This window comes from Molossus molossus, unplaced genomic scaffold (genome assembly GCF_014108415.1).
Source record: "Molossus molossus isolate mMolMol1 unplaced genomic scaffold, mMolMol1.p scaffold_m16_p_1, whole genome shotgun sequence".
NCBI classification, from domain to species: Eukaryota; Metazoa; Chordata; class Mammalia; order Chiroptera; family Molossidae; genus Molossus; species Molossus molossus.
In genome coordinates, this window is record NW_023425344.1 from 52,342,522 (window position 1) to 52,367,540 (window position 25,019).

At 40.2% G+C, this 25,019-nt stretch overlaps 1 protein-coding gene across 2 annotated transcripts in view; it reads right to left on the minus strand.

Annotated features, from left to right (window-relative positions):
- ADAMTS3 (ADAM metallopeptidase with thrombospondin type 1 motif 3) overlaps positions 1-25,019 on the minus strand; it is a 251,188-nt gene that overhangs the window by 36,740 nt on the left and 189,429 nt on the right. For both annotated transcript variants that reach the window (XM_036279182.1, XM_036279194.1), the window contains exons 5-7: positions 22,219-22,418; positions 2,196-2,279; positions 370-526 (exon numbers count right to left, since the gene is read on the minus strand). In XM_036279182.1, the coding sequence (XP_036135075.1) occupies positions 370-526; positions 2,196-2,279; positions 22,219-22,418 (441 nt within the window). The remainder of the gene's footprint in view (positions 1-369; positions 527-2,195; positions 2,280-22,218; positions 22,419-25,019) is intronic.

Consider the following 25,019-nt stretch of genomic DNA (forward strand, 5'->3'; position numbering starts at 1 on the left):
ACGTATTAGATCGATGTAAACTGGCTCGGAAGAGAAGTCTCTGGCAGCAGTCATTTCTCATGGCCTCTCTTTCCCACTCCAACACTTCGTGGGGATCACACAGTGTTTTACAGCATCTCCTCCATACCCCAAATGCACAGTCATTATGTTAAGGGCAAGCAGAATTTATCAGAGTACATAAGTGACATTGAACATGGAGAATTCCGGAGAAGTCACTGGAAGCAACAGAAAGAAAATGTTTGCTTGGTTGATGCATGGTGGAAAGAGGAGGGAGGTAGAGACAGGAACATTTGAACAGACTCCTTAATTTAGGATTACTTTTGCAAAGTCATGCCCTTAAATTCCTCTTCTACATATGAATGGAAATACCTTGCATTCCAGCAGGTCCAAAGTCTTGCCTGGTTAAGAAAATGGCATGATCATGGTGTTCAGAGTGGTTGGGATCGGATTTTTGTTGTTGGCAAGCCCAGCGACACACATTCTCCAAGCTTCTGGATGGGTTTCCCCTTTCTATGAGGCTGATGGACTGACAGGGAACAATATGTTGAAGACATACATAGCATTTGCTCAAATGTTAACTTCAGCTGAAGTTAACACTTGGGATTATAGCATTTAAATAATGTTCAATAATATTATTTGGGGCTTATTTAGATATCTAAGTTTGGAATTCTAAATGCTCATGAAGGCTATCTTTATGATAATATTACCTGTGTGAAAAGTGACTGGCACCATATATGGGAATATGTGATGCTGAGATTTGCGATTCTGAGGCAACTCAATGTTAGTCGTTCGGTTAAGAACTCTAGTAGTCTAAATCATTCCTAATCCAGCTTAGATTTTTAGTTTCATAGGTATTAAGAATAAAAATAGGGAAAGATTCTGGCATGAGACTTTTATCCAGAGCTGATAAAGTGAAAGATCTTTAGTTGAGATTTTTTTTGGGTCCAGAATTAATCAACGTGTGGGGAGAATGAGCTGGCAAAGCTGGTCAAATCTTAGTGTATGGGGAGCAGTCAAATGCTATAAAGCTTGCACTGTTAAAAAAGGGGTTGACCTTTATCTTGCAGTTCCAACAGATGGACTGAAATGTTGCTGCTATCACATTATGTCAGGAGATAAAAGTTCAGAGGGAAAGAGCCCGTCCTTCAAGAACCCAGGGGCCACACTGCCCAGAGTAGCTCTTCTGGAATGAGAAATTGAACTTGCAACCCCAAATTAGTCCCTACTTGGCGGACAGGCTGAGGGTTTTGTTAAATTTCAGTAAATGTTATTATCAGTGTTTACATTCTTAACAAAATTAGCTTGGTTTGTGATATGCTCATCACATGCTTCTCCAAGTGAATGATTTAACAACCAATGAAGGCTGTTAACATCTCCAGTTGGAGTTGACTGGTATTCAGTGTTGTTGACAATTGGTCAGGTTGATGGGATCACCTAAAGATCAATGACACCCCCTTATCGGAAAATAAGTGGATGTTAAATACTTAATGCAGGCACGTGGATTTCTTTCTATGTGCTAAATATATAATTTCATTACTATTTCATAATCAGAAGAATTTAATTAGGGGAGGGGGCATATAATTTTAAACATCAAGAAAACTGCCAAGTTAGTCACTTTCCCGGTTTTCTCCCCAAAGGGAGCAATTATTTCATCCTACTGTCTGTGTACATGCATATACGCATACATTCTAAAACTCTTCTAAATGAACATATTCATTTGTGTGCTTCATTTTTCTTAAGTGGAAAGACCTAAACTATTATTTTTAACAAATCATGTGAGGGCAAGGATCTTTGTTATTGTTCTTCACTGATATATTTGAAGCACCTAGAACACATCTGAGACACACACACTCAATATATATGTTTTGAATGAATAAACGAATCATAAATTTATAATAACAATGAGACAGAGGAAATTCTCTTTCCTCACAATGGTATCCATTACTTTTCACCCATGTTGTCATGCTCAATGCCAGGATAACTGTCTACTACTCCACTACAGAGGTAAACAAGGGGAATGGTACCAGCCCCAAACCGTTCACTATCTGCTCAAAAGTGGAGATCTCCACTCACTGCGGCAACCGAGGTGTCCGTGAGACCTGTCTATGCCATATGTTGGCTGTGCCTTCAACTATGTAATCTGCTCGCTAACTCAGTCCTGAAGGCCCCAGCTCACAGAGGTCCGGACAGCTTACCTTCGCGTAGCCCAGCATGACCATGCGCACCAGCACCACATTTATATGCACTCCAAGGGACTCGTCGTGGTAGATTTCATTCACCTAGAACAAAGCAGACACTTACTAAAAGAAAGGCAACACGCAGGATTTTGTGAAATGTGCACAAATTAAGGGCTCAGCCATGTAATCACAAGTACTGAAGTCAAATCGCTTTAAAAAAATTAGTTTAAAAAAATACTGAACTGTTATATACCGTCACCTTTAGCTTTGGGATAATTTTCAGATATGAGAATTACTGAGTTTGTAAACTCCATAGTATCACGAACATAGAAAATATGCTTTAAAAGAGCCTCGTTAAACTACTATAGAGTCAACATGCGCTAGAATCCACGTATAGTATTTACCAAAAGCAACCACTAGAGGGAGACTCTGGTGTAGCGTCTGCTAGCTTGAGTGGCAGCAGCCACGTGGAGGAAAACAGACTGGGCATTTGCCTGCCAGGATGCCCATGTACTAGCAGGCTGGTATGTCCAGTTGAGAGAGCCCCTGGAAGGAGAGCCAGTGTTCAGGGACGAGGCCCTCTCAATGCCCACCCCCCTCAGGAGTGGGGTACCTGGGCAATGATTATTTAGAAGTCCTTCCATATTTGAATTACTAACAGGATTGTAGGAGTGCGTATCAGATGAGTGTCAGCTTGCAGAGAGCTCAGAAGAGCAAAGTTGAGTAACTGCTTTTATTTAATATTTAAAGTTATGTTGAAATTTCTAAAAGTGATTTGGTACACTGTAAAATCATAGATATTAGAATTTAAGCAACCTCAGAGGTCAGAGTCCAAGATAATTTTATACAAATGAGGAAGATGAAGACTGTGGCTATTAACTGACACACAGAAACACAGTAAGTTGCTGGCAGATGTGAGTGCGAAATGGACTGTCACTGTGTTTTCTGTGGAACGCAGTGCAAACAAGTGTGATGAGGGGCGCTCAGGAAGTTCACAGATGCCAGCAGGGATGGGAAAGGGGAACTATCCAGCTAGGTCACAAAGTTAGCTGTCCCCCAGAACAGGGACCCGACATTTGTCACAATACCTAAAAGAGAAAGGGAAACCAACTGCAATTCCACTGGAGATCCAGGAGGTTTGGACAGTAAGCAGAGTAAATTAAAAACGTACAGAGAAAAGATAGGCATTCTCATAGAAAGGGGCTTTAAAAAGAAATATAACTCAAGAATGGTAGAATGCTCTAAAAAAAAAAAAAAAAAAAAAAAAGAAAGAAAGAAACTCATGAATCATAAAATTGTGAAATGCCATACTGACCAAGATAAGATACAGACCAAGAAATCTCAAATGAAATGTTTCAAGATTCTAATGGGACTGCATAGAACACCTTGCAGAAAACTAATGCCTTAGATTAAAGACATTCTTACTGAATTTATACATAGAACAAAAAAGGAGAAAAACACCTAAAATGGAGGGAAAAAACGTGACAAAGCTAGTACATACTAAGGGTGACAAAGTGTAAGAAAAGATGTAGAATCCTTTCAAGTGGAAAAATGCATACTTATAGACACATTCTTTTACAAATACACACACAAACAGAATGGCACACCAGATTTATACCTGTTGAAGATAAGCCAAGGAATGAAAAAAAAAAATGCAACCAGGTGTCCAGGTAGATAGGTCATCCCCAAGTTGTCCCACTGCAGGACAGAGTACCCCTGAACTACTGAGTCCCTTTTGTCTGTGCTGCCATATAAGAGGTATTGCCAAATGCAAATGTATCCAAAGAGCAAGGAACCCAGAGAATGTGTCACATGAAGAAGGCCCATGGAGACACCGTGGCTAAGCGCCTGACACCAGACAGCGATGCTCTCAGTTGACATCTTGGTTCAACCCCTCACAACTTGTGGTCTTCAACTTTCTGAGCTTCAACCCAAAGGACATAATAAGAACACAATCTCACAGGGAGAGGTAAGAATGAAAATACTAGACTCATGCAAACAAACTGCTCAAAACAATGTGACAGGAACATTAAAATGTAGGAAGTAGAAAAGAAAACCCTAGAAAGAAGATTTAATAGCAGCCATACGGAAAAGGGGATCAATTTATTCTGTGTATCTACATAAAATAAATCTAAAAACCATGAGTTAACACTATTTAAGGGGCAGATTTAAAGTAAATACAAGGAAAAAGTGAATGCTGGACAAAAAAGTGGTTTCTTATGACATTTTTGGGTCATGGGCAGATTCTCTCATCTTGCCCCATACCTCATACTGCCCAACTAAGAATGGAACACCCCCTCTTCTTCTGGATTAATTATCTAATAAGGAAGTCCTAATAGTATAGGCCAGTAATATTCATTCAGAGACTCGTGAATATTCCAAGAGACTTTTTGAAAGGTAGCTGTTTTGAATTAGCAACATGGCTTCACTCAACACATACAAAGCTTCACATAACTGTGATGTAAATGCAGTCAATGTGGAAAAAAAAAAAGGTTGAAAGCAATGTTAGTACATACACAAAATGGGAAAACAACACAAATGAAAACTAAAGGAAAGTAGTTAGGATTTAAAAAGTGAATTAATTTCTGGGACAGAGGTGATGGAGGCGAGGGAGGAGCCGATCCACTGAAGAACAGCCGTGATAACCACACTTTTAAACATTACAGGAAAAGTCAACATCAGCAAATCCTAGGGCCATAAAATTAACAAATGGTGGTGATAATGGCATATAGCTTGTGATGGTTGAGTTAGAATGATGTACATATAATCCCCCTAAATCAGTAAATTCCTTTGTATTTGGTAAATTTTAAAATCAGTTCAGTGCCAAAAACGTATAATGAACAAAATTCATGTTGTCAATGGCAACATTATATAAATATATTTCATGGAAATATTACATTATAAAATGATGCAATACAACAGTGGTTCTCAACCTTCCTAATGCCGCGACCCTTTAATACAGTTCCTCATGTTGTGGTGACCCCCCAACCATAACATTATTTTTGTTGCTACTTTAGAACTGTAATCTTGCTACTGTTAAGTCTTAGGCGACCCCTTGTGAAAGGGTTGTTCGACCCCCAAAAGGGTCGCCACCCACAGGTCGAGAACTGCTGCAATAGAATGACACTTTTAAAAATTTACCAGTCACCAAAAGAATAGTTTTATTTAACCGAAGTCACCATTACACCAAGCTAATTAGACAATAGGGTCTGACAGAACCAAATTTAGTTATGGAAAGTTCTGAGTCAGCACACATTTATAAAACTGTCACAGGGTATACCTAAATTTTATGGGTAGAAATAATCAAATATAAGGCAATATGTTTATACAAAGAAAAAAGTATTCTTTCAATGTGGCAAATCAACAAATATCAGGTGTCTATATTATGAAAAGTACTGGATATCATTTATTGTTTTGCCTTCAAGGTTTAAAAAGTTGCTTCCATTACATTATTTACTTTTAAAATGAAGTTAATAATTTGGCTGCTTTTAATCTTGGCAGGCCTTATTGTAATAGGACGCAAAGATTTTATACTCTGAGACATAGTGGATATGGTAAGAGTTGGAGAAATAATTAGCACCTCAGGATTCGTTTTTCAAAGACCTGGCTTTGGGTCCCAGCTATGCCACTGATGAACTTGAGTGACCTCACTTAGTCCTTTAACCTCCGAACCTCTGTTTTCTCATTGGCAAGTTATAACTGGACTTGCTCCGCCTACACCCAGGGCTGTTCAAATCCAGCGAAAGGCCACACAACTGCCCTCCGCAGGATGCAAAACGCGTAACGCGTTCGCACTCTTCCACCTGCCCATGCAGAATCTTTTCAAGGTTTGTGCGTGTATTTTCATAATCTACCAGAAAAGAGCTAGAAAAACTGTCATCCTAGTTTTCCCGGAGAGACATGAAGACTCATACTTAAAATGTATTTAATTTTAAATGAGTAAAAGATGTAGTTTAACTTATCAAAAACCAACAAAAAAATGACACTATTTTCCCCCCCAAAATAGTCTAAAGGTTGTACAAAAGCTCTTTCCAGCAGATGGCAGTATGTACATTGTAGAGGGGGTTAGGGAAAGTACTAATGCACCTGAATGTACTTACATACCAGTGGGTGGGTCTGCCTTTTCCTATATTTACATATAAATAAAATAACTTCCTTAAAATTAAATAAGTATTTAAAAATATTCTATAACCCGAGGAAAGCACTGAATTTTGAATACTTGACTCATTTGGCTCTAGAAAGCAAAGAAATATATTTAAGACATTTTGATTTAGACTGTTTTTCAGTGTCATCTGATTGAAACATTATGAGGCATAAAGAAACTCCTTTGACTTGACTGTAAGTCAATCACAAGTTTTAACAATCAATAAATGATATACAGAAAAACAAAGCATAACATACTGAATTGCCCATTTAAATCTGTCAAGATGAACTACAGCAGGATTTATTTAGAAAGCATTTTTACAATCTTAGTGACAAAGAAAGCATTGTTTTCCCTAAGTAACAGCAACATCATCAACAATCAAAAACAGCAGCTAAGATTACATAGAGCTTTCCAGGTTCCACTCACGGTTCTAAATACTTCTATTAATCCAAGTCCTCTCTGCAACAGCTCTAGAGATACCTTCATTTTACATCTAAAGAAATGGAGCCCCCGCGGGAAAAAAAAAGGGAGAAATTGAGGCCCAGGCAACTCAAGCAACCTGCCCCAGGTCACACAGTTAGCAGACAGTGCAAAGGATGGACCTAGGCAGCCTGGCTGCAGCCGGTGTTTCCAGCGCGCTGCTGCCCTGCCCCAGACCATGGACACCGCGCTGTCACCGTGCACAAAGGATCTTGCTTTAGAATAATCCATACTGATTTGCTACCCCTGAGTTTAAGAAACTGGTGAGGAATCATATTGACAAAAAGAGCTCTAAAATGTCACTTTCTTTTCATACCTAATGTAAGTGTTAAAGGAATGAGAAAATAGATTCAATTTATTATAAGTAAGAATTTCTTGACTACCAATATAATGGTATTCAAAAAACATCAGGGAAAAATAAAGAGGAACTAAAGCACGTCACTGGTACAACCGAGTGAGACTAGAAAAGACAGGGCTGAAGTTTATCACCAGTAGTTGGGTTGTAAGAAAGCCTTAGCCATAAACATTCCAAGAAGTCACATATTTGATCCTACATAATGCAAATCAAGGTTTTTCTACAAAAAACTGAATATCCTTTCACCCTGTGAGCCAACCTAGTGGAGCACGGGCAGATTTACTGTGAGGTGTTCAGGGCTGAGCCCAGAGTCCTTATTAAATTACCTGAGAGAGGAGTAAACAGAACATTAATTCAGTTTTCAGATGACCTTAAATTGGAAGGGGTTGCCACTGATGTGAGGGGAGAAAAAAGGTAAAATCAAATCAAGTATTCCTTTCCTTGAAAAGAAAATTCCTTCCAGGTTTGTTCCCGGACAGGACAATCTCTCCCAGGACATTTCCCTGGCAGGACAATCTGACCTGCTTTGTCTGACTAGCTGATGAACAGCTCTGTCTGGCTTCACCGAATTAACATTCGTTTTTCTTGCAGATGAGTGGATTAGGTCTTGAGAGGCAGTATAGCTTAGTGGTTAAGAGCAAGGGCTCTGCAGTCGTACTGCCTGGGTTTGCTCTTAGCTATGTGACCTTGGGATGTTACTTGTTTCTATGCCTCAGTTTTCTCATCTGTAAAATGGGATAATTATAGTCCTGTCCTTCTAAGATTGCTGAGAGGAATAAATGAGCTCATATATGTATAGTGCTTAATGGTGCCTGGCTCTTGCAAATATAAAAACAAAAACCGCCCTGGCCGGTTTGGCTCAGTGGTTAGAGCGTCTGCCTGCAGTCCCGAGAGACCCAGGTTCGGTTCCCGCTAAGGGCATGTACCTTGGTTGCAGTTTGTCCCCGGCCCTGGTCGGTCGTGCGGGTGGCAGCCACTCGATGTGTCCCTTTCACATCGATGTTTCTCTCTCTCACTCTCTCTCTTCCTCTCTCTCCCTCCCACTATACCTGAACAAAAAATGTCCTTGGGTGAGGATAAAAAAAAATAATAATAAAATAAAAACAAAAACCGTTAGCCACTATTTGTATTATTATTCACACAGAAACAAATAAATGGTACATGTATATAATTTTTTTTAGAAAAAGTCTTGGTTAACTGAAAGCAAACAAATAATATGATAGCCTAGGTAATGCTGGCTGTAAGAATAAATAAAAGAATTCTGAAATGAACTGGGAAAAATATCACTATCCTCAACTATCTCCTGTAGAGCTAGAAGTTTCAACCACATACTCACTTCGATTCTCAGCCCCGTGGTCTCTCGTCCTTTTACTCAGAGTAGGTAGTTGTCTCCCAACCTGTCAACTCTTCTTCCCTCACCCCCAATCTCAAACTGATTTTTATGAATAATCTTATCAAATATTGGCTGGACAGGTGCCATGTATGCAATTGCCCTAAGGGTGGGGAATGGAAGAACAAATGAGTTTGAGTCCGATCTTATCATGAATCTATTCTAAGGGGTAAAACAGGCTATGAGCATGGGGAAAATGAATACAAAAAGGCATGCAGTTTAAGGTCATTTCAGATGGAAGAAAACAAATCTGAGTGACGAGACAGGGGACCGGAGGTTGAGGAAGAAGGTGCCTGAGCTGCCAGAGCAGGAGACCCATGCACAGGAAAGGGACGGTCTGTGCCCGTCTGAGAATGAGCAGCTCAGGCAGAGGGCACAGCAGGTGTACGGTACGAATATACATTATGAAAGCTCAGAGCCCTACAGAGACCTCTTTCTCCCCACTTTAGGAAGAGACAGACCCAGAGAAGTTCCATGACGTTGCCCCAGATAACTGGCACAGCCAGAACTCCAGTAAGTCTGTGTGACGCCAATCCCTGTTCTCCATCACTGCCTTGCCCTTTTTCTTTCTGTCACAGTGAAAGTGCTAAGTTTCTACCTTCTTCTATGGCTCCTTCCAACTTCCCTAAAGACATTTGCTCCAAAGTTTCAACTCCGTGTCCCTTATTCAATCTCTCTCTTTCTTGGTGTTTCTTTTCCTCCTTTATTAATAGTCTCAATTTTCCTTCATCATAAAAAAAGAACCCGCGTACAATGTTTTGCAGGATTCAGTAGTTTACCACTATGTTCTTCAATGATATTATTGGGTTTATTTTAATTTATTAATTAATTTATTTTTAGCAATATTCACTTACCGTTTTTTTTTGCCTGGTCCTTACATTTCAGTTTCTCATTGTTTCTGATCCTCTTCTCGTCTCGCATTCCTTCCCTGCAATGTTCCATCCACTTCAATAGGCTGACAAGTTCCTAGTGTTTCTGTACCCGACACCGATCTACCTCTCATGCTCCAGAGCTATCTGTTCAACTCCAGTAGCATCTATTTGGAAGTATAACTAAATATCTCAAAGCCTTCTCCCTAAAATATAGTCTTTTCCAAATATTCTGTCACATTTAAAGACTAAATCATCCTTGACTTCTTCCTGTCCCTCAGGTACTACAGTCAATGCATTTCCAAGCCCTGTGATCTCTGAGCCTTATGCCCTCCTGTGCACCCCTGCATCCAGCAGCCAAGCAGCCATCCAAATCAGCTGAAATCAACCCGTTAAAACTGCAGCAAATGTTTGCATTTATTTGGGTAGTTCACGCCTATTTCAGCGGTTCTCCAGAAGGGCAGATTATAATGGTCAGATGATTGTTTTAAAAAAACAGGAGTCCAGCCCAGCCAGTGTGGTTGTTGTTGAGTGTCAACCCATGCACCAAGAGGTCGCCAGTTCAATTCCTGGTCAGGGCACAGGTCTCGGTTGTGGGCCAGATCCCCAGTGTGGGGCATACAGGAGGCAACCAATCAATGTTCTCTCCCATCGATGTTTCTATCTCTCTCTCCCTCTCCCTTCTGCTCTCTCTAAAATCAGTAAAGAAAAAACAAAAACAAGCATGAGTCTGTCCTTTTATATTAATTACGCTTTTACTCCTTTAAAGCATCAAAGGAGCTTTGGGTGGATCAAGAATAGGCAAGTCAGCTGCAAGACCTTACAAACTCTTCGGGCCTTTCGAACAGTGGGACCTACCAAAGCTCAGGTAGAACTGATTCTTTTCTCAAGAATGAGAAACATGACTTCCTCAGCAAGCAAAAAGGCTTTTCTGTGTTTTAGGACCCTGGGAGAATAAAAGATAGGCTAAATCTGGGAAGGATAAGGTCAGTCTGATTATTTGTAGCATCAAAAAGGAAAAATGAGTGAATGTCAGAAAAGGAATTTGGGGCTCAGAATCAAAGGGGAGGGAGGAAACTGAGATGCTGCAGTAAAAATCAAAGCGACCTCTGCGGCAGCAGCACCGTGGACGTCGAGTTGTTAATGTAACCTGTGATGTGGGGACTCTCTTCTCGGAGGACGGAGTCCCGGATTTTCCAGGGAAGGGGTGCATGTTTGTAGAACGGGTGGCTGAACTGACTCGTGCTTCCTCCAACCTGTCTCTGTGACCTGGTGTGTTCGGTCCACGCTGGGGAAAGTAAGCGAGTTTGCTGAGGCAGGGAGGGGTAGTGTAAACCACAGGAGTCGGGAGCCAGACAGAATGTGGTCTATCCCTAATGCTGGCACACAAATGCTGTGTGTCTGTGCTCACAGCACGGTGTCTAATGGACTCTTTTCTTCCAAATCATACGAATGCACCCAGAACTCTCTTTCTAAAACACAAACTGATCAAGTCACTGATCTTCTTAATTTAAAGCACGTTATGACTCTTCCTTAGCACAGCGAAACGCCCATGTTTTTCTAAAGGTAGCCTTAGCTGCTCTGTCCACTCCCCCAACTGCCCTTCCAGTTCACCTACAGACAAAATTCCAGTGGGTCCAAAACCTATCACTTTTAATGTCTTTTCATAATCTGTTCCCTACCTTCCCAGATGCCCTTTTTTCTAACAGGGAGATGCCAACTCATTCTCTAAAATACAACTCAAATAGCATGTTCTCGCTGAAGACTTCATCTGCCACTGGCATTATCTGCCAAACCATACCCCTCCTTTTCAATTAACACTTACTTTGTGGCTGAATCTTCTGAAGACGCGAATACATCTTATTATTATTTGCTGAGTTGTTTACTTCACCTGCTAGAATTGGCTTCTCATGGAAAGGAGCTAAATACTGTGTTATTAATTTTTGCCTGTCCAGAATCTAACAAGACTTGGTCAGGGAGAGGGTTTATATGCCAGGTGAATCGATGACGAGAGGACAGTGTGAACACAAATGTAAGAAATGGATGAACAATAATGACCCAAAATAGAAACTGCTACCTACTTTGCTTAGGTTGCCTAAACATAGCTACTCCCCAGATAAATCTGCCTTGCAGTCAGCCGCACTCATCGCCTTCAGAGACATTAGTTAAGAAATCAAAAGCAGCCTTGCGATGTACTCATCACTAAGTAACCAGTCACCGCACGTATTTGCTGACTCTTGAATAAGTCAACTAATGCTTAGTTAGGGCCAGAGTACTTCTGTGGCACTTTTATTTTTACTTATTTTTTTATTAATTTTCTGTGGAATTTTTTAAAATACCAGGTAGTGAAGCCTGCCATGTCCAGCTAACACAATGCTGCTGCTATTGTTATTATTAGTTCATCATCCATCTTAAGTAGCCAATGTCAATAGACAAAAGAATTGATGAGCTTGTTCTCTCTTACTTATTCATGACTACTTGGAAGTGACAGGGTAGTTTTTCATACTAGGAAATATTCTTTTACATAAATTGTTTTCTTTTTGCTTGGTAAATGCTGAGATTAAGGCACAGACTCAATTCTCTGCAAGGCACTGAAAATTTTAATAGGCACAACAGACCCAGATCACTTCACAGATCTTAGCAAATGACAAGGATAACCTGCCACAGACAGGGAAGTGTTGGTGACAGGGACCATCTGGCACACTGAAGGAAAACAGCCCAGCCTCTTAACCACAAAATCTGCTTCATCGCCGGTAGAATTTTAAACTGGACTGCGAGTTGATTTTGATTCAGTCAGGCATGTAACTGAATTCTCATTTCAATGACTTGGATGGTATTCTCACAGTACACAGTAAAAGGTAAAGGAAAGACACCCGAGTTTTACTTGGCAAGGGACAGACAAGGGCAGTACCGCCCGGGCGGGGGGGGGCGGGGGGTGAGCATGGGGCTCTGAAGGTAGAGATGTGGGCTCACGGCCTGGCCGTGCTGTCTGACTGGGAAAGTTGCCTGACTTCTCTAAATCTCCATCTCCTCATTTATGAACTGGGACTAAACATGAACATATGTCAAAGTTGAGGATTATTACATAATTCATGTAAAGCATTTAGCACAGGACCAGGCAGACAGCAAAGGCTAAATGTTAATTGGCAACAGTTTAAGTCTTCATCCTTAGCAGCATTAAATCATTCTTTGAAACTAGATGATTTTGAACACCTTCAAAGATTTTATCACTAACTTTTATTCCATACACTCTGTGGTTTTTTTCATAGATCCCTCCATCTACGCAAATGGCACCATCATCCAGCAGGGTTCAAGCCAGAAAAGTGTAAATTGTGGGGGATTCCTCCCTGTCCCTCAGTCCCGTCTAATCTGCTGGCAAATTCTATTGATTGTACCACAGATCCTCCCTTGTAATTGCAATCACCACTGCCCCGTCCACCATCATCTGTTACCTAAACACCTACAATTAATTTTCAGTTGGCTTGCCTTCATTGTTCCTAAACCTCTCCAATCTATTCTTTACAACACAGAGAGGCCTTCCATGGCTTCTCCTCAATCCACTTAAAACTGAATTCAAGCTCCTCCTATGACTTGACCCCATGTTAAAGTGATGTCTGTGGGGTTTTCGCAATGTCAAGTTCCTAGATTTCCCTTTAAAATTAATACCATTTGTAGGGAGATACCTTGAGGCTATGTGGATGTCCTGTTTCTCATTATACTTTCTCTCAATAATTTGGTCAGCAACAATTATTGCTTTAGTGTTTGCCAATTAGCAATTTTCTATGTCTATCATTCCTGCGTCATTTATTAACTGGAATTCTATTGTAAGGAAGAACTGTCCTGTTTACTTACGCACTCCATCATTTATTTATATCAGTATGAACTCACAAGTATTTATTTTACTGTATGCACGCTAATCCCTTACTGTCATTTATTTTTGCTCATATTATCTCAGGTCTGGCTACTGGGAGCTACTTGAAGCTGAGTTGGCTGTATGTCTTAACCTGGAAGAACATCAGGTGGGCTTTGAATTTCTGAAATGGACACAAAGACATTTTTCATGGTTTTCCTCAAATTCATAAATCAATTCACACTCAAAAACATTTCTTAAAAACCATTGTTTTTATCTACTACATATATTTTTAATCCTAAATATTAGTTTGACTAATAAGAATTTTTAGGTTTGAGTTGACAATTATGGAACAAGTCAGGAAATTTCTAAAAGAATGAAGGTTGGCGGCATATTCTTCCTTCAGGCAAATTACTCTGAGGTTGTAAATTAGTTCCCATTACAGTCTACACTTTTGAGCACCCAGCTCAACATAGTAATGAGCACGTATGTTCTTCAGTTCATATCATAAAGTTTCCTTTTTCGCTATATTGTTGAAAATTGTGTACTGATGACTATTAACATATATATTAGTAAAATGGAGTTAAAATAGGGATCAGAGACAAAATCAGTCTGGCTGTGCATTAACCAAGTACTTGACAGCAGAATCTTAGAGAGGATCACCGTTAACATTCTTCTTAAATCCTAAGGTGTGATCTAATGTCAGGATATATCAATGGTAACTTTTACCTAAATCACCTGTGGAAGAGAGCAAATGGCTGAAAAGGCAAATGTAAGAAAACAAAGACTTCTATTGTAATAAGTGACACTAAACTGGCTTCTTGAGAAGAAACTTCGTGAATCCATTTGCATTACAGGACATTAGACTTCAAAGTTGAAAATTTCATATGATGAAATTATGCTTTGAAATTCCACTTTCTTTTGTTGATCATTAAGTGACCCTCCACCTTTATCCTTATAACTCAAGACTATTCTAAAACTCTTCAGGGCATTTCTCCTTTTACTTTCATAATATTGCCAGGAGTCATTCTTTTCCATCATAGATCAAAAGAGAACAAGAATGGGTGCCTATCCTTTATATCTCATTAGTTTGCCTCTCAGCAAGGTCCATATTTCCCCCTGTAGCAGCTGATACATACCCCAAAGGAAAGAACCACTCCAAGGGCATGAAAGCCCATGAGGTAGTAATTAACAAGTCAAAAGACTTAAAAAAAAAAAAGTCTGGGGAAAAACTGTTACCGGCCTAGAATGCTCAGAGTTCAGTAAGATACGCTTCACAGTAGCTCACATGCTAACACATTTCTGCCCACAGAGTTTTGAGTATCAAGATACAAATAAAAATTGTTGGAAAAATTTCCAGGATAGTCCAATTATTCATATTTTTCACTCTAAGAAATTTCATTCCTAGTCTTTATTTTCAAAGATTTCCCCCATTCTCTCCTCTCAGTTCTTGTCCTTTATTATGCTACTAGGGGTATTCCTCAAATTACCCATTGGGCTTAAAAAAACACAATACCGCCGATTCAGTAGCTCTTTCTTCTTTTGACTATTACCTGTGTCCTCTACCAGGCTATAAGAGGGCAGATAATTTTCTGTTGTGCTCATTGGGATACTCCCTGTGCCTAAACAGGCCTTGCCCATAGTAGGCATGGATCAACATTTGTAGAATGATGTGCCCCATAGCTGAGAACAACTTTTCCAGCAGTGCAGCCATGTTAAAAGAAGTAAAACTAAACATCTTAATGTAACCAGATATGATATGAGATCCCAACAAAGCCTTAACATATATCAACGTATCTCTTATTTGAAACATAGTAAGTTTGTCAAGAATGGGCAATCTAAGAATCTAAGAATCTAAGAGTGGGCAATAGTCATGCTCTTCTTAGAATACATTAGAATCTGTTTATCTCTTCGTTATACATAAGGCCTGGAAAAATTTCAGGATCTACAAAAAACGAATTAAAAAGGAAAGGAGATACAAGAGAGGTTACTATTCACACCTTCACCGACTCACAAAGGAGCTGGGGGATGGGTAGAGGGTTCTCTCCCCTCTTAGGAGTCATATCAAAATCATCTAGGGCCTGTTTAGCCATTCCTGTGACCCTTGAACCCCCACAACAGTGCTAACTTAGTGAGCTGCCTTTCCTGTGTCCAAAACCCAGATTCACATGGCACATCCCCTACAGAGCTCTGCCATGCGCTCAAGGACAGTCATCACTACGATGAGACAGTATGATCCTGAAACAGATGAAATGGAGATAAGAAATATTTAGCATTACTCTTGACATATATTGTATATTAAGTGTTTATTGATTACACTTAAACTGTGATTAACTTGAGTCGACAGTAATATGACTGGTGTTTTCTAAACAAGTTTCTTCTCTTCTGCCTCCTCCTCCTCCTTCTCCTCTCCTCCTCCTCCCCTTTAAAAAGCAATTGCAGTAATTTATTCTCTCCAGTCCCCGTGGGTCAGGAATTTGGGAGTGATTTGTGTGAGTGATTCTAGCTTGGTGTTTCTCATGGAGTTCAAGTCAGATGTCAGCTGGAGTTCTTCAGCTGAAGGCTTGGGTAGGGCCGAAAGATACAAGATGTGATTGGAGAAGAAAGATTCATTTCATGTGAAGCCTAAGAGGAGATATGGACTCCCCATGGTCAACCAAGGGCCCAAACTTTATAAATAATAAGAGCCTAGCTGTCAAAGGCTGCAGGGGCTTCTCATGTACTTTGTATCGGCGAAGAACCTCAGACTGAACTCGAATTCCCACACCATGCCCCATGTATTCTTTCCGAGTCAACCACTGCAGGGAAGCTCTGGTTTCTTCTTTCTACCAAGAGACTAAGACTTACCCCACCCAATCAGAACCTCCCAGTTTGATACTTTATTTACATAAAACAGACCTAATTGGGAACCTGGGCAAAAGCTTTCACTATAATAGGCAGGCTCCCCTTTGTTCAGTGAAAGCAATTTGGCCTGGCTGGTGTGGCTCAGTGGTTGAGCGTCGACCCAGGCACCAAGAGGTCACCAGTTTGATTCTTGGTCAGGGCACGTGCCCAGGTTGTGGGTCTGATCCCCAGTGGGGGGCATGCAGGAAGCGGCCATTCAATCTCTCTCATCAATGTTTCTCTTTCTCTCCCTCTGTCTCTAAAATCAATAAAGAAAAAAAAAAAATTTTTAAAGAAACACAATTTGTGTTGCTATCTGAATCTGTGTCTCCCAGACTATAGCTCCTTTTGCACAAATAAATGCTTTTTATTCTTTATTACAGTCTAAAACTGATTGTGGTGTACAGGATTCCACTTCAGAGGTAACTTACTTCTACGGCTACCAAGATGTTTGCTGCTGGTCTGCTGACCTCAATTGCTTTCCTCTGAACCTCTCCTCAGAGTGCAGGGTATTCTCACGACATGGTAGCAGCTCTGCCCCAGACCTTGTTTGGTCCTAAACACTGGGGCAGAGGTTTCTCCTCTACCCTGGCCCGGATGCAGCGATCTTTGTGCCCGGGACACAGCTCCGGCGCACCTCCTCCAGCAGTGGTTTTTGCTTCGTAGGAGAGAATGGTCCACAGACGACAGGAGGGGTTTGTGTCTGCCCCCCATTCTCAGTCATCATGACAAGGAAAATAGCTCAGAGAGGTTCTGTACCCTTTCTCTCCTGATTCTCTCCAGGCTCATCAGTGGGAGAAGTCAACAGTGTTCATGAAATCGGGAACTGAGATCCGGCTCCGTACATCACCCCGAGCAAACCCTTTGGTGTTTTCTGCTCTGAGGTTCTGAGAGGATCGGGGGCCTCAGACAGGGATGGGAGGTGTGCTCCTTGCTCCGATCTCCCTCCAAATGTGCTGTTTTGTTTCGAAAGCCCTCTGCCTGTGTCTGACTCATGGCAGATACTTAAAAACATGTGTCTCCCCCCTCTTCACAGTATGAGCCTCCTGTTTTCCTCTCTAGTTGACTAGAGGGGAAGAGAACACTGTGGGAAGAGCGTGGACTTCCCGTAGAGCAAATGTAAACTGCTGGTCTGCTGAGCACCTTCTCAGTCCAGGCGTGTTCTGCTCAGAAGCTCCTGCCTCCTTCAGAATTCTCCTGTCAGACGGGGGGCTGTCACCCCATCTCACGGGCGAGGAAATGGAGGCATTGAGAAGTCCATGCTTGCACAAGACCTCTCACCCAACACTGCCCTGCCTTTCTGCCCTAGGCTGCTGCCTCCGACACTTCTGCTAGTTTCTTTAGAAAGGATACAACTGGGGAGCAGCCCAACTGGAACAGACGCACAGACTGCGTGGACGGCGGGTGCAGAGTCCCTGCTCGCGGCCCCACCCTCCAGGCACCCTCATGTGTTCACCAGCTGGGAAGCTCCGCCCTGTCTCCTTTTAGTAATTACCATCACCACATGACCAGTATTGGAGACTTTTACAAAATTCAAACAATTTTTAAAATGTACCTCCATTTTATTAACATTTTAAAGCCTTTGTTTCCTCTAGAAAAGTGGGAATAATTTCCATCTTGCAGTATGCTTACAAAATATATAGATATATATATATGATACCGAAGAAATGTTAATTTAGTTCTTAAACAGTTTTCACTATATCATTAAGCTGATTAAAAGCCTTAATTTGTCATTTATATCCTCGTTTTGAGTCCAAAATATCTGCCTCCCGAGACTGTTCATAATCCGCCTCCATGCTATTTATGCTCCTTTGCTCATTTATCCATTCTTTCAGCAAACAGATGTTTAACATTTAATCACCTAACATCCCTTTTCACAGCCCTGGCTGGGCAGCTGAGTTGATTAGAGCATCATCCCAATGTGCCAAGGTTGTGGATTCAAACCCCAGTCAGGGCACACATATGAATCAAACAGTGAATGCATAAATAAGTGGAACAACCAATCTATGTTCCCCTCTTTCTCTCTCTCTCTCCCTCTTTCTAAAATCAATCAATATATAAAAATGCCTTTTCACAGTAGGAACGTGTGAAATAAGAAATACAAGTTTCCAGCCCTGGTCGGTTTGGCTCAGCGGTAGAGCACAGGCCTGCGGACCAATGAGTCACAGGTTCGATTCCGGCCAAGGGCACGTACCTCAGTTGCAATTCATCCCCAGCCCTGGTTGAGGTTGTGTCGGAGGCAGCCACTTGATGTGTCCTTTTTACGTCGATGTTTCTCTCTCTCTCTTCAGCTCTCTCCTCACCCTTTATTTGAACAAAAAAAGGAGAAATGTCCTTGGGTGAGGATTAAAAAAAAAAAAAAAAGAAATACAAGCTTCCCTTTAAAACAGAGTTCAGTTTTAATTAAAGAGACAACCATAAAGCAAATCACTTGGACCCAAAAGTACTCCCCTAGTCCAGGAACTGTGTAGAAAATATCATCTGGGATCTGGTATGGAAACTAAATTGACTACCAGGTAAATGAATCCACTCAGGTAAAGGTGCCAAATGAGATGAAAAGAAGCCATGGTCTTTTCTCTACCACAGAGTCATGTTTCTCCCCAATGCGAGGAGATGGACTTTCATTACTGTCAATTGTCTTCTACAGTTTCTGTCTGAACCTGTGTGACATGTAAAGGAAGCCTCTAAGTTTCACGTAGGGCTTGAGTCCGATGAGCCATGACTTCAGATAACCACGGGAAGTCATAAAGTATGGATGGCATAGGAGGTAATAATTATTCAAATTATTCAAATTTGTTCCCTACCAATAATTATTGGTAGGGAACAAATTTTTCTTGGCTTCAAATTTCCATGAGACAGTTTCATTGGAATACCAATATTGGTTTTACTCATGCCTCATTCATTGATACATTTGAGACAGAGTAACAAGCATACTCATCTCAGTGTTTTGGATCTAACAGTGCACAATAGGATGAGTGGGGCTCTGGGAGGAGACGAAGGGACTCAGTCCGTTGTCTGTGCTGCTTAAAACTTTCTGTCTGTCCTACAGGGAAAACCTGAAATTTCCAGTTGGAGAGGGATGGGGTTATAGACTATCTAATTTAGCACCATTGACATTTTAGGGTGGATAATTTCTAATTCTTCATTGGGTAGGGCTGTCTTTGAGTTATAAGATGTTTAGCAGCACCCCTGGCCTCTCCCTCAGTAACACCTCCTCCCAGTGGTGGAAACCAAATATATTTCCACTGCCTAACATCCCTGGGGCTGGGGGCTGGGACACACTGCCCTCAGTTGATAATCACTGTTTTACAATCAGGAAAATCTTTGTAGCTATACCTTTAAATCATGTGTTCAGCTCTCATCAATTACAACACCATTTTTTCTTATCTATCTGTTCAACACATCTATCTTTCAGTTGGTTATGAACTTGGGAAGAGCAGGGTAGGAGCGGTATTATCTCCTCAAAACCCCTACCTACAGGAATGACTTCAGTGCAATGAAATAATGTTTCAAAAGTCACTTTCTTGTCTATAGTTCCATTCTCTCTCTGATGCTCTATTAACTTTAGAATGATTTCTAGTTTTTGAGACAGAGACTCAATCTATTATTTAACCTTTTTAAGGGACTTAAATGTGAAAGCTGTTTTGATGGTTACATAACCTAGAATGCAGCATTTTGCTTATTCTTTGACTCCTAAACATATTGTCTGATAAATACATTATATCCACTTCTACTTCCCTGTCAATAGATTCTACCTAGAAAACCTTTACATTTTCATGTGCCCTTCAAAAAAAAAAAAAAAAAAAAAGGCAAAATAAAGAAACACTAGGTCAAAAAATCCCTAAACACCCAGTTTAACTCCAAACTTTCTAATGAATTACATTATTAATAAACATCTTGTTAAAACTTTCAATTTTATAAATACACAAACTAAATCCCAGGAAGGCACATGATCTAAGGTCACACAGCCAACCCGTTAATCAAGCTTGAACCCACGCCTCTGCCCCCTAAGTCCCACTTTAATATCCTCAGCACTTTACAACTTGGATCGCTTGTGTCTTAGCTCCTTCCCTCAAGTCTTATAGACTTTGTAATATGGTACCCACAACAAAAACCTTATTAATAGCGTGCCTTTTATGACTCAAGCTTTAAAATTTCCCTTGTATTTCTTTTTTCTCCTCAACTAAATTCTAAGTTCTGTGAGGACAAGGACCATGCCAAACGTCTGCTGCAGGAGCATTCTATAGTCTGAGCACGAGTCCGAGGCCAAACAAGCCTGTCACAGCTGCCTGCCTTGCTAGGGTAGGAGAAAGCAGCCAAGGGTGCAGTGACCAATGCAACTGGGAAGAGCATCTCCACAGAAATTTCTAGATAGATATATTTAGATAGGTGATGTGTATTTAATAGGTGATTTTTGGAACTAAATTTTATGTAGCAATCTAAACCGTGGCTGTATACTTCTGCATGTGCACACAGCACTGTAGAAAGCCCGTGACTTGCATTTATTTATTCATTCATTCCTCCAAACATTCCTAGAAAGTCTTATTCATTTTCTCACTACCCTGGTGGGAAGACTAAAGCAGGCACAGAGAAGCTAGGCAACATACTCCACTAAATATGCAACCAGCAAGTCATATTAAAAGTTAATAGCCTTTTTCAGCAGGTGTGGCTCAGTGGTTGAGCCTCGACCCATGCACCAGGAGGTCACCAGTTCAATTCCCGGTCAGGACACATGCCCAGGTTGTGGGCCCGATCCCCAGTGGGGGGAATGCAGGAGGTGGCCAATCGATGTTCTCTCTCATCGATGTTTCTATCTCTCCCTCTCCCTTCCTCTCTCTAAAATCAGTAAAGAAAAAAAAAATTTTTTTTAAGTTAATAGCCAGTAGTTGAAGGCATTCATTTAATTCTAGAGATGAAGCTCTACCCATACCTATTGTCAAGGCTAGTCATTTGCTTTCTGTGGGATAATTGGTCTTCACAACAGAAATTAGTGCCAATGAACAAATAAAAATGTGTTTGAATTTCTATACTCATTTTCCATTTCAAAGAGACATGGTTATATGTGGGATTTTATAAACTGACAATTCAATGAACAAAAACATATTTAACATATAGGCTTAAATATTAGAATAAATAAAATCATGATTAAGAAAATTAATTTTTCTTCTCTAGTATAATTATTTGAAATTTAATCTTAAGCATGGAAAAAAGAAGGTAAACAACATAGATGCCCAAAGAAATTATATTTCTAGTCAAAAGCTGAGAGAAACAATTGACTTAGGTAATATATTTGATAGATCAACAGAATATGTATTTCAAAATGAATTATACTACTGTCTCAATGGTCTTTTTTAGAAGTAGGTGATTTATATGTTATTTCCCCCCCAATTATTCTCTGCTAATTCACAAGGGAGAAGGAAACACCAGTCTGAGGATCATGACTAAATTTCTTCTGGATATGATTAAGGCTCACAGAAGAAATAAAGAACCAATTTAAAGAGCCCTTTATGACTGCATTGAAGCACTGTGCCAAGGGTTGACTGTGCTTTGTAAATATATTACCTTCATTGTGTAATATTGAAAAATATCACTCTTATTCAAAATCTCTCCCAACAAGCACCCAGACAGAGTTATCAAGCCCGTCATTCTTTATCATCCTGGTGCAAAATGATGCTAAAAGAACTTTTTATCCTTTGTGGTCCACATCAAGGCAGGCAGACTAAGTCCTGAGAGTTTTGATAATTCCCAGAACAAAATGAAAAACATAATTCATGTCACAGTTCCATCACATTCTGACTTTTTAAATCTATGATTTCCCCTTGATGACAACGAAAAACTAGTTGATCAAAAGAAATGTGTGCGTCATGCTCCCGTTATTTTGCACCCTTGTATGTTAACTGTCTAAATCCCTGTTTGCATTTAATGCAGCATGTACACATTTTGAGTGTGGGGCACAGCCATGGAAGGGTTCGCCCAGGTTTTCAGAAGACACTAACAAAACAGAAGTGAATTAAAAGATAAAAAATAATAATAATAAAAAAAAACACCTCAAGAAGGAGTCACTACTCACAATGTTCATCAGGGTGAGGAGGTAGTTTTGGACGTGCTCTTTGCCATGGAAACGGACCACAGAGTCATCCACTCCCAGCAGCACCTCAATGTTGTAATCGTTCTCCCCCGCGTGTCTGCGACGCCTAATTGTTTCGTTCAGCTGCCGGTCAATGTTGCGGTAAACAGTACCTAGATCATCAAGGCCTTCCAGATCTGACTCTATAAAGAAGCAAAGAAAGCTCAGGCATTTCAGCTTCCCCAAGAGGCCTTCGAATAACTTCTTACATGAAAAGGACCTTCCAGGGGGGCCCACCGTCATACTCCACAGTCACTGAGACACTAAATTTCAGTTTATTTCGTATGTAATATGCGGACCAGATGATCAGACAGGCCTCCTATAAATTCAACACAGAACAGCAACATTGAGGGTAAAATGGTACACAAAGCAGTGTTGCCACGCTGGTCTGACGGTTCCGTGAGGATTTGAGCAGTTCAGTCTTCCTCTAGCTGTATCCCCAGGGCACAGCAAGGAAAGTGGGGTACCGAGCAGGTGCTGGCTACATCATTATTAAATAAATTGAGATTACAAATAAAAAATCCTGTGTTGATAAGTGTACAGAGGTTAATTTAAGTAACTACAACCACAGAGTATAGAATTTGTATCTCAGACATTTATATCACTTCTTTCTCCAGCAGCCTTGACTTAAAAATGCAATGATAGTATGGGGCACAGCAGCATTAGTGACATCATTACTGGTCACTATACATTACTTTATTTCTTCTGAATCTGTTTTTCTAGTGCATGTTGAAAGGGAAGAAGTGGCCATATAAGGTATCCCCTCTTAACATCCAGTTAACACTACAGACCCCCATATTTGTACTAGCCGTTATTTGAATACATTTGAATAGCAGGTCATTTCAATTGGTATATAACTGAATCTATGTGATGCCAAAGAAAGTCAGAAAATCACCTATAGCAGAAGTTAATAATACTATAAATGATTTTTTATTTTATTTAGTTGAAGGAATTTAAATTTACTTTCCAAATGGAAATACACACACTCAGGTATATATACAGAGAAATAAACATACAGATATACACTATTTATCTGTCTGGAGAAAGTGAGTGAAGCATTCTTAGGTTCTAATTGTCTAGATTATCTGCCTTCAGATGACCATAAATTGGACAAAAAAAATGTATTTATTTTGTGGGTTAAAAAATAAAATCTATCATTGACTACTAAAATAAAAGCTGTTCAAAATTGCTGGTATAAAACTGAAAGCATATTCATTTCCATTTCAAATATATAAAACCTAGAAAAAAAATTTTTATTTTACAGACTACCTTGATGTCTAAAACAACCACATATCTAAAAACACCCCTGACAGAACCAAGTCTGACTCATGCTATATGTGAAGGCTTATTTAATGCTGTACGGGGGCCTGTAAGCTATTTGAATTAGTGTCTGACATTAATGAATAGGCATTTTCCTCTCCACCTTTGTGGTTTTAGTCAAGTTGAGGGGTAAACAAAGGTGTCTCTTGGCCAGAAAGATTGATGACCAAGCCATAGCCACATGGGATTAGAAATAGTGGAAGTACAGATCCCACTCACACCCTTTCCACTTGAAAAAAAGAAAGAAAGAAACAGCAGCACCCTCCCCTACCAGTAAGTCATATGCTCTGAATGTAACTACTCAGGTTTGAAAGCTATACTGTAATTCACTTTGACCGAAGCCCAGCTGCTAGATCATTAGCAGGGAATTTTCTCCTCATCAGGGAATCGCATTGGCTCCACAACACATAAATAACTCTCACCACCATCCACATCAAATGGAAAGCTTTCCTCAAAAGTTGTTTTTAAGAGTTGTAAACCCGCATTGAAGGCAAGAGACTATACCTGCAAACAGCTTTCTATTCAAACCCGAGTCTTTTCGCACACTCGAGAATGTGAAAGGTTATGATAGCTAGCATGCAAACAGAAAATTCATACATGAACTCCCAGTCTAAAAATGGTTTTTTGGCAGACCACATCCAATGGAAATGTACCAGCAATGTCATCATATCATTTAGTCTGATGCATGAATGAAGGAGCTGAATACTTATTTCAGAGAGACAGTTCATTCTGCTCTAACACACCTTTGGTTTGGCCTTTCTCTCCCTCCTTAAATAGGTAGTTTTCTGGAAAGAGAAGAGAATCTCTTTTTTCATTGCATGGAACCTAGGAAGGTAGAAGGAGCCTTTTTCTTTCAACCATTGCCTTTATTCAATCACGAAGACTTCTGTTCCTATTTCCCCCTGTGCTGTAAATTTTCTTTTGTATGATTCCTAAAGTGGGTACTGCCAAACATCTCAAAGAAAAACAGTGGAATAACTTCTGGCATTTGTTATCTACACACATCTCTATTAGTCACAGACAGTTCTGAGCTGTAGAACATCTTCCTTCATCATGAAATGTTCTCACTATGCCTACTTTATAATATAATGGTAAAATGATTAGTAGGACGGGCTTTTAAGCAGTCATACCTGGCTTTAAATCCTGGGAGTATCACATACTAGCTGTGTGATTTTATTGAAGATGCCTAACTTCTGTGAGCTTCAGTGTCTTCATCTGTAAAACTCTGCAGACTTGCTGTGATGATATGATTATGATCACCAGAAACACTGTGCACAGTGCTCAGATGTAAGCGCGTAACAAATACTATTTACAACTACTAATATGATAACAATGATGTGATGCTGGTTTCCCATTAATAGAAGACATCCTTTTTTTTAAAAAAAAGCTTCCTACATTCTATTTTGTATGTCACAAATTAAATA